Here is a 15,036-nt window from a genome sequence, read left to right as displayed (position 1 = left end):
CATTTGGACTCCGTGTCCATGTTTTCTGGACTACCAAGTAGTCCATATCCTGGTTTTCCAGGACTGGTTTTATTTCTAACCACATACTGTACTTCAATGCTGTAAAAGTTTGCCCATAGACCCAGTCTGGCGTATATATGATGGGAAGTTAAAAAGGCCAGAGACCAAAGGGTTAAATAACTTTTAAAAGCAATGAGCAATGCTGGAAAGACTCAGAGGGACAGGCAGCACCTGTGGAAAGAGTTTACACAAAAATTCTGGAGAAACTGCAAGTTACACAGGTCCGTGGGATGGAGCAAAGATAAAGATATATGACCAACTTTTCGGGCCTGAGCCCTTCACCTGTGGAAAGGGAAACAGTTAATAGTTTCTCTGGCAAGGTATGTTTACCCAGATACTTGAATGTTGTGAGCATATTTGCCTCAATCGCCCAAAGGTGTTAAACAAGAAAGTCTGCAGACACTGGGGGTTGAGTTTGATACAAATGTGCTGGAGAAACTCAGCAGGTCACGCAGTGACAATAGAAAGCAAAGGAGAACTAACATTTCGGGCCTAAACCCTTCATCAAGGTACCTGCTGAGTTTGTGTATTGCACCCACCCACCAAGATTGCACGGTGATAGATAAAATGGGTTAATGCAACCATTCTTAACGGCAGCCTTACAGATCCCCTCAGGGCCGTGGCACATTCAAGTTAAAACCTTGTTTTCTTTTCACCTGACTTAACATTTTTTTGTTTCAATGCAGTCGGTAGGAGAGAAGTATCGAAGAAGGTAACTCAACCTAACTTATTCACAGCGAAGAGAGCCCATAAACTTTGAGCAGAGTGCTTTGGTGGGGGGCCATAACAAAAAAAAAACATTGAGAATGACTGGGTTAACGTACAAGGTGAACATGTTTCCTATCAGGGGACCTCTTTATGTGGAACATCAAGTGTGTTGCGGAGTTTTGGAACTGCGTTCATCCATGTGGAAGAATTCTCCGATACATCAAGTGGAGTGCTTTGAGATCGGGCGGACCATTGGCTACTAAATATCCATCCTTCGACCAGTAGTTGTGTATGTGGGTCCTATAAGGTTTACATGAAATGTAAAGCAGCCTATTAAGTAAATCCAACATGGAACATCTGGTTTTAAAAAAATCACAAGGACTGGAGATGCTGGAATTTCAGAGCAAACAAGGAGTCACGGGAGGAGGTCAGGCAGCAGCCGTGGGGTGAGAGGATCAATGTTTAAGGTTGGATCCTTTCATATCGAAAAAAAGTCAAAAGGATGGTAATACTTTGTCTATCAGGGAGGGGGCAGGGGGAGAATGAGTGATCTGGAGGAGAGGCCTGCAGGTGAAAGGGTATAGGATAGAAAGTGTGAGGTGATGCGAGAGAGACAAAACGAACCAATCTCGGAAGGGAGGGGGAAGAATAGTTAGAGAGTAGGAAAATAAAGTTGGGAGGTTACCTCAAATCAACATTCACGCTGCTAGGTTTAGAGCTGTCCAGAGGGAATATTATGTACAGTTCAATATATCATGAACTCTGGCACGATGGACCGGGTGCTCTCTCTCTGCCCACATTTTTGTACGTTGCAGCTTCTCAGTGAATAACAATTCTAATGAGATCTTATCCTTAAGGGTTTACTGTGGAACTTTGTGGAAACGAGCTGGAACATTCTGACAGGAGGGGCAAGAGAAAAGCTATTCAGTGTGAGAGAGCAGCAGGGATTACAGATGGGCAGCAGTGAGAGACTGTATCTGGTGCTCCTGTTGTGGCCTTCTCTACTTCGGAGACTGGATGCAGACTGGGAGCACCTTCGCTCAACCCGCATCAGTGACAGGGAGAGACATGCATTTCAAATGGCCTCGTACTGTCAATCCAAGAACACCCATAAATTGAAGCAACACTTTATTTTCTGCCTGGGCACTCTCGAACCGGACGGCATTAACATCGACTTCTTCGGTTTCTGCTCTGTCTCCTTTCCTCCAGCTCTCCACTCTCTCCATTCACAGAGCATCTCCTCTCCCCCTGTTTGCTAGTGTTCCCTCCCTCCCTTAACCACCCATCACCTCCTGCCTTTGGCACTGTGCTCTTCCACCTCCACTTGCCCCCACCCCCCCAAATATTTGTTCAGGAACCTGCCTACATTCTGCTCATCCCTTGATGAAGGGCTCAAGCCCAAAACATTGGTTATGTACCTTTATCTTTGCTGTACAAAGTACTCTTTGACCTGCTGAGTTTCTCCAGCGTTGTGTTTTTATTGAGAGTTATTGGGTGGCAAAGTTTTGATGTCTAACGTGATTTGAAATATGTTAAGAGCTTTTACCAGTGATCGACATCGGCGTCCTCAAACTGTCCAGGTTCCACTGCTGTGGCGTCTACCTCCATCCCATCTGCAAAGAGAAGTGACAAAGAGACCACTGGAGTCGTAGAGAAATCAGGAATAACTCGACAGCTCAAGCAAGAATAGAGAGTGCAGCGGAAAGCATGCTGACCAGCTGCTGTTAAAAAGCAGCAGTAATCATCAAGGATCCACAGCACCCAGGACCTACTCTGCTCAAGTACATTTATTACCATCCAATTGCACAAGCTCAACCCAAGAAAACAGCGCTCTCTGGTCCTCAGGGACGACATGCAAATATAACCAGATGTAACACTGCTGCCATTAGGAAAGAGGTATAGTTGCTACAAGACATGCCACCAGACTCAGGAACAGTTGCTACCCTTTCTCAAAGTTCTAAACAACAAACACAGAGACTCATTTAAGGACTCTTACTTTGAACATCATTTATTATTGAATATTTGTCTGCTCTTCCTTGTTTACTTTTCTCTCTTGAAGATATATTTTTTTGCATTACCACAGGAAAAGAATTTCAGGGTTGTACATGATGACACATATGTACTCTATGGAAAGGGATCTGTGTAGTGTAGATGGTGGAGAGTCATGTGGTCTCCCTGGCTAGAACCTGGTGGGGGTGTGGGTTGTGAGAATAATGTGGCCACTCTGTCTGGAATCTGGTGGGAATGTGACTGTGGAGAATCATGTGACCTCTGAGAGCCTAGCTGGAAGTCACCTCACTTGCCAGTCAAGGGTTAGATCTGCCCGCAGGCAAGGCTGACGCACGATTTGTCCTCACAGGTCAAGTGGTTGGGCCTTGCATTGAAAAAGCTGAGCATGTGCAGTCTATGCCCTCTCTGCTACTGCTGCATGGAGACCATCACGAAACTCCAGGCAGCTCCGAAAGGCCAAATGCAATGGGCTCATCCCACATCCTGAGCCGTGGACAATGCTGGAGATCAGGTTTAATTGATATACTTGTTCATTGTAATTAATTTACTGTTTTTTTAAGTGTGCTGTTCCTGCTAGAGGTTGAGAGTGTTAATGACACCATGTGTTTAACCCTCACGTTCCCATTTGGGAGTTGAGAATGTTCAGTAGTGATTTATTTGCACCTGATGTGTAGTTATTAGTGTACTATTCCAGGATGGTCTGTGTGAGTGCTCTTTTATGAATTCCTGCCGTAAATAAAGCCCACTGTTTGTTCACAATATGTGACCAGCCTCAATTCTCTTCTTCGAACCCATCGAATCTATTTTTGAACACAACGCCAAGATAATGTTTCCGAAAAGTCTACAGCACGGAAGCAGGCCCTTATGCCCAACTTGTCCATGCTGACCAACGTTTACCTGAGACGGTCCCAGCTGCCCGTGTTTGGCCCAGATCCACCTAAACCATCCCAATCTACAGTCAAGAACTTGCTAAACATTGAAATTTTACCCGTCTCCACAGCTTCCGCAAGCAGCTCGCCTTGCTACCTTCTGTGAAAAAGTTGCTAAACAGGTCCCTTTTAAAACTTTTCCCCTCTCACCTTGAACCTACACCCTCTAGTTTTTGACTCCCCTACACTGGGATTCTATGCCCCTTTTAATGGTATAAACCTTGAAAAGGTCAACCACCCCGCCACCTCACTCCAGGGAGAAAAGTCCAGACTACTACCTATCCTCTCAAATCCTCCAGTCCTGGTAACATTCCAGCGAATCTTCTCTCTTTTTCAGGGAGCCTCTCCTATGAGAGCAACTCTTCATGGATGGGTGCCCTGATGTGCTAGCTCCAGGTAAGGTATTCTGAAATATGGACTCCCAGTAAGTTGAAGAAACAAATGAAAGTAATGTGCACTGATTAACATCCTTGTTCAGTACTATCAGAGAGTCCTGGGTGGTGTGGAACCTCTGGAGAGTTCCCAGCACTGCTTTTTGTTAAATTTAGACATACAGCATGATGATGGGCCCTTCCGACCAATGAACCGTCTCCCAAATACACCAATTAACATAAACCCTGTACATTTTTGAAAGGTGTGAGGAAACCAGAGCACCCAGGGAAAACCCACAGAGACGGGGAGAATGTACTAACTCCTTACAGACAGCACCAGGTTGTGCTCACCACGCCACTCACTAAATCAGCTGGGAGCATCTCAGGGATAATGCCAGCTATTTAAACAGTAAAGCATCTTTATATAAATATTACACCAGGAAACTTGCACAGACACTGAAGCCATTAAACTAGTACAGGGGTAGCCAAACAAAAACTCAAAGATGACGTGCTTTTACACCACTTTCAAACAGTATTAAGCACGGGATGGAATGTCTCAGTTACGAGGAAAAACTGGATATGTGAAATTTGATTTCATTGGAGCAGAGTGTGGAAAACTCCAAGGTATAACAATAAATTCTGATTCTTATTTTTAACATTTAAGTAGAATTTGGACATGTATATGGATGGGAGGGGTATGGAAGACTATTGAGTGAGACTAGGCAGAAAAATGGTTCGGCACAGACTAGAAGGGCCAAAGAGGCCTGTTTCTGTGGTGTAAAGTTCTATGGTTCTATGAGGGGGACAGATGGGGTGGTCAGTGAGCTTTTCCTTACATTTCTAACTAGAAAGCGTAGGTTTGAGGTAAGGGGGTAGAGGTTCAAAGTGTTTAAGGCAAGTGGAGGAAAGTTTAGGGGAGATGTCAGAGAAGTTTATATATATCTATAATATCACACACGCAGTGGTGGGTGCCTGGAATGCATGGTTAAGGGTGATGGTGGAGAATGGTACAATACAGACATTTAAAAGATTCTTCAAAAGGCACATGGATGTAAGAACGATAGAGGGTTAGGTATGTGAGGTGGGGAAGGATTAGATTGTTGTGGAGTCGGTTTACAGTGGTTGGCACAACATTGTGGCGAGAAGACCCTATATTGTGATGTGATGGTTTATTCAAGGAGGCAGCCTCTACTCCGTCCTTGAGAGAATTCTACAGATTAACAACACACTGTTCACGTCATCAATTCTGCTATAGCCCACTACCACCACCTTGTGGTCTGAATAACATACTTCCAAGCTTGTGTGTGAGGGTGGAAACTGCGGCCCTACCCACCCATTAACCTGGTCATGGAGAGTTCAATTCACCTTCGTTGTCTGCAGCTGAGTCGTCTGTCCTCACACCAGCCATGTGAAAGGCCTGCTGGCCAACAGACTGAGCCAACATGCCCTCTAGCCTCTGCAGATTTGCCTGCCCCTCCACGTTCAAGTGAGAGAAGACTTCATCGTACGTGCAAAATGTGGAAATGTCACCCTGGCCTCGTTCTGTTGAAGCAGAGACAAGAATTTATTGTCATATACACAAGCATAACGTACAGAAGCATCAACATCACTGTTTTCCTTTTTAATCTCAATATATGACAACGCATTTAAGACATGAATTACCCCAAAAGGAATAACCCTTTAACCCCAAATGAACCTTCCCTCCTTGGATTGCCTCCTGTACCTTGACAGCAACCACAACTCCCCTTTCCATTTGGTTTGCGAACTTACTCGCAAGCATCAACCGATTTTGCAGTTATCATTATTCTCCCCCGCAGAGAACACTATTTTCCTATACTTATAACAAAGCTCTCTCTTTTTTTTCCTTCTTCCCCTTCTCTGATCCATCTTTAAATCTTTATATATACATTATCTTTATTTTATATTTTTGTATATTTTCTTGCCAGTCATCCTTCTTGTCACTCCTCCTCCTCTCTTCTCCTGTCCTGCAAATGTTCAGCAAATTCTTGGGCTTTCTTTGGGTCCAAGAACAGTCTATTCGTTCCCCAGAAATAAATACTTTGAGTACTGCTGGATGTCTTAATATAAAGTTATACCCTTTCTTCCATAAGATTGTTTTCACCGTGTTGAATTCTTTCCTCTTCTTTAAAAGTTCCAAGCTTATGTCCGGGTAAAAAAATATTTTTTGTCCCTTATATTCCAACGGCTTATTGTCTTCTCTAACCTTCTTTCTTGCCTGCTCCAGTATGTTTTCTCTTGTATATCTTAGAAATTTTACCACGATGGATCTCGGTTTTTGATGTGGTGGCGGTTTCGGTACTAGTGCTCTATGTGCCCTTTCGATTTCTATTTCTTCATGTGAATCCGTCGTTCCCAGCACCTTCAGGATCCATCCTTTTATAAATTCCTTCATATCTGACCCTTCTTTGCCTTCTTTCAGGCCCACTATTTTTATGTTGTTTCGCCTACTGTAGTTTTCCAATACATCAATTTTTTGTGACAATAAATCTTGTGTCTCTTTAATTTTTTTTCGCTCTCTTCCAACTTCCCTCTTAAATCATTTATCTCCATTTCTACAGCAGTTTCTCGTTCCTCCACATTTTCCTCTCTTTTCCCTATTTCAGTCATAAGCTTTGCCTTCTGTCTTCAGCTCTTTTCATTTTTCTTTTGATTGAACTAAATTCTAATGATGGCCATTCTTTTAATGACCTCATTTTTTCTTCGAAAAAGGCTTTATCTAAACGTTGTCCTTCTATTTTACCTTCTTCTTTCCTTTGAAATTCTTGGTCTTCTTCCTCCTCTTCTTCTGTGTCTGTATCTATGTCTGTGTCGTCTTCTTTCCTCTGTATCTGGGTATCTTCATCCTTCTCTGGTGAGCTGCTTCTGACTCCTTGCTGGGCCTCCAACTGCTGTGTCTCCTATTGTTGGGCCTCCTGCTGCAGGTCAACTCGTTGTTGGGCCTCTCGCTGCAGGTCAACTCGTTGTTGGGCCTCTTGCTGCAGGTTGACCCGCTGCTGGGACCCCTGCTGCAGGTCGACCCGCTGCTGGGTCTCCTGCCGCAGGTCATCCCCCTGTCGGTCGCCCCGTTGCCACTCACCCTCTTCCAGCCCTTCATTCTCTTTCTCACCACTCTTCTTTTCCACCTTCTTGTTTACTTCCCTCAGCCGAATGCCCCGATACTGGGCGTCTATCAGCTGGGCTCTCCGCAGCTGAGTCCCACTCCCGTCGGCGTTAACCTTTTCTTTTACTTGCACACCTCTTCTTGGCTCTGAGAGGTCGGGAGGACACTGCTCCTCTGGGGACTCACCAACACCGGAGATCGGCCGCTCCTCTCCATGGTGACTCTCTGCTCCTATGTACAGGTAAGGCCGCCTTCTTTCTTCTCCAGAGATTTTCCTTCTTCCCTTTTCTCTGTTAATCTTACTTTCTCTCTTTTGGGTGCCATCTTCTGTCTCTTCTCTGCAACTTTATCTTTCTCTTCCTGTATTTTATGTTTATTGAGTTGTTTTTTCATACTTTTTTTTTCTTTTCTCTGGAGAGGGCTGTTTCCACCAGATCAGCCACTACTCCATCACGTGATTCCCTCTTTTGGCTGTCTTCTTGAGGCATGTAGAGGTCTTCAGTGAATAGGAGGCAGAATAAGACAATTTGGTTTAAAGCAGAAAGGGGCTTAATTAGAAGTGTTGCTACATCAGACCACAAAACCTCAAGGGGGCCCAGTGTGCTTCAGAACTAGACAGAGAAATAACTCTCTCAGAAACCCATCAGAAAACATCAATCCGGATGTTGACTGGACTGGATGGCTTAAATTAGTCAGAGAAGCTGAGAATCCTCTCCTCCCCTCCCTGGAGCGGAGATGGTTGAGGGGTGCCCTCACAGAGGCTTATAAAATCACGAGGAAGGTCGGCAAGATGAATAGGCAATGTTTTCCCCAGGCTAGTGCACACTAAATCTAGGGGACATTCAAGCAAGATTTAAATAGGAGCTGAAGGACAATATTTTCCACACAGAGGGTGGTGGGCATATGGAATGAGTGGCCAGAGACAACGTTAAAAGAAGAGACGATTACAATGTTTAAAAGACATTTAGGCAATCATTTGGATAGGAAAGGTTTACTGACAAAATGCAGGGACAAGCTTGGGCTTGTCCAAGCTGGTGGGCATGAACAAGTTGGGCCGATGTGCCAGTTTCTATGCTGAGCAAGTCAAGAAACCACAGCCGCTTGGTTTCTCCAGTGAAATGAATGCACTCCAGCACCTGGGACAACACGTTCCACTTATTCAACTGCAGGAGTGGGCACCAAACAGTGCAAAAAACAGCAGTCTGTTTGAAGACCAGGTCAAGGCAGAGAACAGCAGGGAAAACAGCTCATTAGTTCTATTAATGATATTGCATGAGAGCAAAAACACAAGTCTCAACGTGGACAAGGCGAAGGAGACAATCGTGAACGTCAGGAGGACTAGGGTTAACCACCCTCCATTGTACAACAACAATTCTGTAGTAGAGAGAATGGAGAGTACCAAGGTCCTTGAAGTTGACTAGGGACCTATCGTGCACACTGAACATCTCCTCACTGGTCAGGAAGGCATAAAAACAACTGAGAAGACTGAGGCAGACAAGGCTACCGGCCACCATCCTGTCAACTTTCTACAAGAGCATACTGCAGTGTGATATGGTTGCTGTAAAGCATTGGATCAGAGGTTAATCCAGAGGACTACAAGAGCAGCAGGGAGGAACACTGGGGACTCCCTCCTCCCAATTGTCGGTATGTGTGGTCTGTCTGGTTGTGTATCTACATATTTTGGACAGAGGACTGGAGAATGCTGTTTTGTCGGGTTTATACTTGCCCAATCAGATGGCAATCCACTTGAAGCCCTGTTTGTGATTAACTTAAATTTCTTGCTTCAAGCTCATTCATTTAAAAGAGTCTCATAATATCCACAAACTCCCAAGGAAGTAGAGGTGTTGACGTGGTTTCTTCACGATACCGTTAGTATGTTGGGTCCAGGAAAGAACCTCTGAGATAGTGAGTCCCAAGAACTTCAATTTGCTCAGCCTCTCCATCCCTGATCCCCCAATGATCACTGGAATGTAAACTCCTTGGTCCACGTCAATGGTGCTGAGATGGACATAGGTTTAAGTTACTGGGATAAGCATCTCTAGTGGTTGGTCCTGGTCCACCCAATTTGATGCAATGGACAAGAAGGTGCACCGGTGCCTTGACTTCTTCAGAGCCCGAGGAAGCTTGGCACATCACCTGCATCCCTTAACAACTTCTCCCAATGCACCGCTGAAAGCATTCTGTCAGGCTGCATCAGGGTGGAGGAGTCCCTGTACAAATCCGGAAGAAAATGCAAAGGAATATGAATGTGGCTCAGTCCATCACATCCCACCACACCCTCCTCCCCACAATCAACTCCTTCTGTAACTCCCGCTGCCTCAGAAAAATGGCCAGTATGTTACTCATCCCACTCTGGTCAGACTTGCCATCTTGTCAGGAAGATTCACGTGTAGAAGATACCACACCACCAGATTTAAGGAGTTTATTTCTCGTCGTTATCCAGAATGTGCCCCAAAATAGTAAGATTACGTTGACTTTGCTCTGTATCAGCTGGAACTCTCTCTGTAACTGCACTTTTGCTCTACCACACTTAGTACAAGATGTCTGCTAGCAAAACAACCTCTACCGTTCCATTTTTTGAGAGACGTAACAACAAATTAACTTGACTTGGAAGGAAGTGAAGCAATGAAGAAACTCTTAGCTACCAAACCACTGAAAGCACACCAGGACTAGTCTTACAGGGAAACTGTCAACTAAAATATTCTCAATCAAATGACAACAATGGATCCAAGATCAGTATACACAGTGAACAGGCAAGTTCAAGATTAATGCAAGTTCCTCCACAGAATGCCGTTCATTTGGGAAAAGTGCTCTGAATCGCAGGATGTAGATACAAGGCCACAAAAACCAAAGGTAGTAAAGCGTCACCTACAGAGGATGGTCAAGATCTGGAATTCATTGCTTACACAGGCAGTTGTAAAGGCACATGGGGTTGCTAGTTACATCCTGAGATCGATGCTCCAGTTCTTTTGCCCAAATAATTGCAAGGAATCTACATAAAAAGACTTTACTCACCATGTGCCTCAACATCGTACTCCTCCCCCTCTTCGTCATCCTCCTCGAAGTCATTTTCCGAGTCGGTATCAGCTGGGTCGGGGTGCAGGGCCTGGCAGGCACACATTGCCGAAAACATCAGCTCCACTGCAAAGGAACGGCTAAATTAATGCACCATGGAACCTTGGGGTGGACGTGGGGTTCAACCAGAGCTTCACTGACAATGAAGGAGGAAATGCAGTGGCCAATTTAACCTTCCTCATGACACATATTCCTGATGGATGATGAACTGTGTTTGTACTTCTCCCAATACCCTGCATTATTTGATTTATCCTAACACTGGTCCCCAGACTTGTCCTTATTGAACAAATTTCTGTCTGGGTTGACCTCCCTGGATAGCACGCAAAGCAAAGCCTTTGATTGTGTTTCGGTACATGGTGCGCATAAGGATGATCTATCTTGACCCACACCTTATTAGTCACACCTTATTAGTCAGGAAGGTGCAGTAGCACTTCCTGAGGAGGGCAAGGCTTCCAGCCCCCATTTTGACAACATTTTACAGGGGCACATTTGAGAGCATTTTGTCTGGCATTATCGTGTGGGACGGTGGCTGCAAACCATCGGACCACAAGCCAATACAGAGGATCATCAAAACAGCCAAGAAAATCACTGGGGTCTCCCTTTCCTCTACTGACGACATTCACTGGGAGCGCTGGTTAAATAGGGCTCAGAGAATTACTGAGGACCTTTTCCAACCCCAGCACACAGTATCTTTGACCCACTACCACCACCTAATTTTTAATTTTAGAGACACAGCATCAAGTAACCTACAAATCCTGTATGTTTTTGGAGGGAGCGAGGAAACTGGAGCACCCGGAGGAAGCCCACGCAGACACTGGGAGAAGGTACAAACTCCTTACAGACAGTGCTGGATTCGAACCCGATTCGCTCGCACTGCACTAATCACTACACTAACTGCGTCACCCTCTGCACGAATCATGCCGAAACCAAGGCTAAAAATAGGAGTTCAAAACCGTACCTTATTGAATGCTCATGCCCAAACAAACACTGATTACCCTTTACTTCCCTGTGACCTGCTGAGTTTCTCCAGCACGTTTGCTTTGCACTCTGCCATAGCATGTGCAAACTTTCTTGTTTAAAGTCTATAAAGATTTTCACTGTTTTGTAGCACACAGGAAAATGAACAAAAACCCAGAGTCCTTAAAAAGATGAACCACTCAAAAACCATGGCAATTAAACCCAGCAACAGAAATACTTGAGAACACCACCACCGGGGAGGGGGAATGATCGAGGGTTGGTTCCCGACAGGATTTTGTCCAGATTCGGTACTCATGCAATACACAAATGCACCAGAAAAACTCCTGCAGACTTTGGTACTCACATGCTGTTTTATCCACCGGCACAAATCGAACCTCTGAGATTGTATCAGCTTCCTCATTTTCTTCGTCTTCTGATGACTTTTCTTCCATGTTGGCTTCTTTGCAATCCTCTGTCACGTGAAGAGATAAGTCATACTTAGCTGCCTGATGCAGACTCTCTACTCCCCCCCCACCCCAGAATTCTTTTGGGTATATTACCCACAGTTGATGTACATTGTGGTGAACCTCATTTGGGTTCTTCATTTCTTTTTCCATGTTAAGAGGGTACATCAGGGACATCCAAGCTTTGACCTTCCTTCACCATCAAGCCTCAGCCATACAGCCATCATGGCGACAGGACCAACCTTCCCACCCTGACCCAAGTGTCTACCTGAGCAAGTCCCATTTGCCTAATTCAAGCCACATCCCACTAAACCAGTGGTTCTCAACTTTTATCTTCCCACTCACATCCCACTTTAAGTAATCTCTATGCCATTGGTGCTCTGTGATTACCACTGCCCCTTTCCTATCCACATACCTGCTAAAATGTCTTTGAACATTGTTATCGTACTCACCACTTCCTCCGACAGTTCATTCCATGTATAAACAGAGTATTTGGGGAACTTTGGAACACAGAGAGTGGTAAGAGTACAGAACAGGCATTTGGGGAACTTTGGAACACAGAGAGTGGTAAGAGTACAGAACAGGCATTTGGGGAACTTTGGAACACAGAGAGTGGTAAGAGTACAGAACGGGCATTTGGGGAACTTTGGAACACAGAGAGTGGTGAGAGTACAGAAAGGTCATTTGGGGAACTTTGGAACACAGAGAGTGGTGAGAGTACAGAACAGGCATTTGGGGAACTTTGGAACACAGAGAGTGGTGAGAGTACAGAACGGGCATTTGGGGAACTTTGGAACACAGAGAGTGGTGAGAGTACAGAACAGGCATTTGGGGAACTTTGGAACACAGAGAGTGGTGAGAGTACAGAACGGGCATTTGGGGAACTTTGGAACACAGAGAGTGGTGAGAGTACAGAACGGGCATTTGGGGAACTTTGGAACACAGAGAGTGGTGAGAGTACAGAACAGGCATTTGGGGAACTTTGGAACACAGAGTGTGGTGAGAGTACAGAACGGGCATTTGGGGAACTTTGGAACACAGAGAGTGGTGAGAGTACAGAACGGGCATTTGGGGAACTTTGGAACACAGAGAGTGGTGAGAGTACAGAACAGGCATTTGGGGAACTTTGGAACACAGAGAGTGGTGAGAGTACAGAACAGGCATTTGGGGAACTTTGGAATACAGAGAGTGGTGAGAGTACAGAACAGGCATTTAGGGAACTTTGGAACACAGAGAGTGGTGAGAGTACAGAACAGGCATTTGGGGAACTTTGGATCGCAGAGAGTGGTGAGAGTACAGAACAGGCATTTGGGGAACTTTGGAACGCAGAGAGTGGTGAGAATACAGAACAGGCATTTGGGGAACTTTGGAACACAGAGAGTGGTAAGAGTACAGAACAGGCATCTGGGGAACTTTGGATCGCAGAGAGTGGTGAGAGTACAGAACAGGCATTTGGGGAACTTTGGAACACAGAGAGTGGTGAGAGTACAGAACAGGCATTTGGGGAACTTTGGAACACAGAGAGTGGTAAGAGTACAGAACGGGCATTTGGGGAACTTTGGATCGCAGAGAGTGGTGAGAGTACAGAACGGGCATTTGGGGAACTTTGGAACACAGAGAGTGGTGAGAGTACAGAACAGGCATTTGGGGAACTTTGGAACGCAGAGAGTGGTGAGAGTACAGAACAGGCATTTGGGGAACTTTGGAACGCAGAGAGTGGTGAGAGTACAGAACAGGCATTTGGGGAACTTTGGATCGCAGAGAGTGGTGAGAGTACAGAACAGGCATTTGGGAAATTTGGAACGCAGAGAGTGGTGAGAGTACAGAACGGGCATTTGGGGAACTTTGGAACACAGAGAGTGGTAAGAGTACAGAACAGGCATTTGGGGAACTTTGGAACACAGAGAGTGGTGAGAGTACAGAACAGGCATTTGGGGAACTTTGGATCGCAGAGAGTGGTGAGAGTACAGAACGGGCATTTGGGGAACTTTGGAACGCAGAGAGTGGTAAGAGTACAGAACAGGAATTTGGGGAACATTGGAACGCAGAGAGTGCTGAGAGTACAGAACGGGCATTTGGGGAACTTTGGAACGCAGAGAGTGGTGAGAGTACAGAACAGGCATTTGGGGAACTTTGGAACACAGAGAGTGGTGAGAGTACAGAACAGGCATTTGGGGAACTTTGGAACACAGAGAGTGGGGAGAGTACAGAACGGGCATTTGGGGAACTTTGGAACACAGAGAGTGGTGAGAGTACAGAACAGGCATTTAGGGAACTTTGGAACACAGAGAGTGGTAAGAGTACAGAACAGGCATTTAGGGAACTTTGGAACACAGAGAGTGGTGAGAGTACAGAACGAGCATTTGGGGAACTTTGGAACACAGAGAGTGGGGAGAGTACAGAACAGGCATTTGGGGAACTTTGGAACACAGAGAGTGGTGAGAGTACAGAACAGGCATTTAGGGAACTTTGGAACACAGAGAGTGGTGAGAGTACAGAACGGGCATTTGGGGAACTTTGGAACACAGAGAGTGGTGAGAGTACAGAACAGGCATTTAGGGAACTTTGGAACACAGAGAGTGGTGAGAGTACAAAACGGGCATTTGGGGAACTTTGGATCGCAGAGAGTGGTGAGAGTACAGAACAGGCATTTGGGGAACTTTGGAACGCACAGAGTGGTAAGAGTACAGAACAGGCATTTGGGGAACTTTGGAACACAGAGAGTGGTGAGAGTACAGAACAGGCATTTAGGGAACTTTGGAACACAGCGAGTGGTGAGAGTACAGAACGGGCATTTGGGGAACTTTGGAACACAGAGAGTGGTGAGAGTACAGAACAGGCATTTGGGGAAATTTGGAACACAGAGAGTGGTAAGAGTACAGAACAGGCATTTGGGGAACTTTGGAACACAGAGAGTGGTGAGAGTACAGAACAGGCATTTGGGGAACTTTGGAACACAGAGAGTGGTGAGAGTACAGAACAGGCATTTGGGGAACTTTGGAACACAGAGAGTGGTGAGAGTACAGAACAGGCATTTGGGGAACTTTGGAACACAGAGAGTGGTAAGAGTACAGAACAGGCATTTGGGGAACTTTGGAACACAGAGAGTGGTGAGAGTACAGAACAGGCATTTGGGGATCTTTGGAACACAGAGAGTGGTGAGAGTACAGAACGGGCATTTAGGGAACTTTGGAACACAGAGAGTGGTGAGAGTACAGAACAGGCATTTGGGGAACTTTGGAACACAGAGAGTGGTGAGAGTACAGAACAGGCATTTGGGGAACTTTGGAACACAGAGAGTGGTGAGAGTACAGAACAGGCATTTGGGGAACTTTGGATCG

The 15,036-nt window shown here is 45.5% G+C and overlaps 1 protein-coding gene across 2 annotated transcripts in view; it reads right to left on the bottom strand.

Annotated features, from left to right (window-relative positions):
• Positions 1 to 15,036, bottom strand: part of clns1a (chloride channel, nucleotide-sensitive, 1A) — a 63,151-nt gene that overhangs the window by 5,126 nt on the left and 42,989 nt on the right. The window contains exons 3-6 of one of the 2 annotated variants that reach the window (XM_069892078.1): positions 11,596 to 11,703; positions 10,215 to 10,340; positions 5,444 to 5,620; positions 2,315 to 2,381 (exon numbers count right to left, since the gene is read on the bottom strand). In XM_069892078.1, the coding sequence (XP_069748179.1) occupies positions 2,315 to 2,381; positions 5,444 to 5,620; positions 10,215 to 10,340; positions 11,596 to 11,703 (478 nt within the window). Of the gene's footprint in view, positions 1 to 2,310; positions 2,382 to 5,443; positions 5,621 to 10,214; positions 10,341 to 11,595; positions 11,704 to 15,036 lie in introns of those variants that run through there. The other variant, XM_069892077.1, reaches the window with a different exon arrangement.

This window comes from Narcine bancroftii, chromosome 7 (assembly GCF_036971445.1).
Source record: "Narcine bancroftii isolate sNarBan1 chromosome 7, sNarBan1.hap1, whole genome shotgun sequence".
Classification (NCBI taxonomy): domain Eukaryota; kingdom Metazoa; phylum Chordata; class Chondrichthyes; order Torpediniformes; family Narcinidae; genus Narcine; species Narcine bancroftii.
The sequence above is the reverse complement of the archived record's forward strand: the minus strand, read 5'-3'. Positions and strand labels throughout refer to the sequence as shown.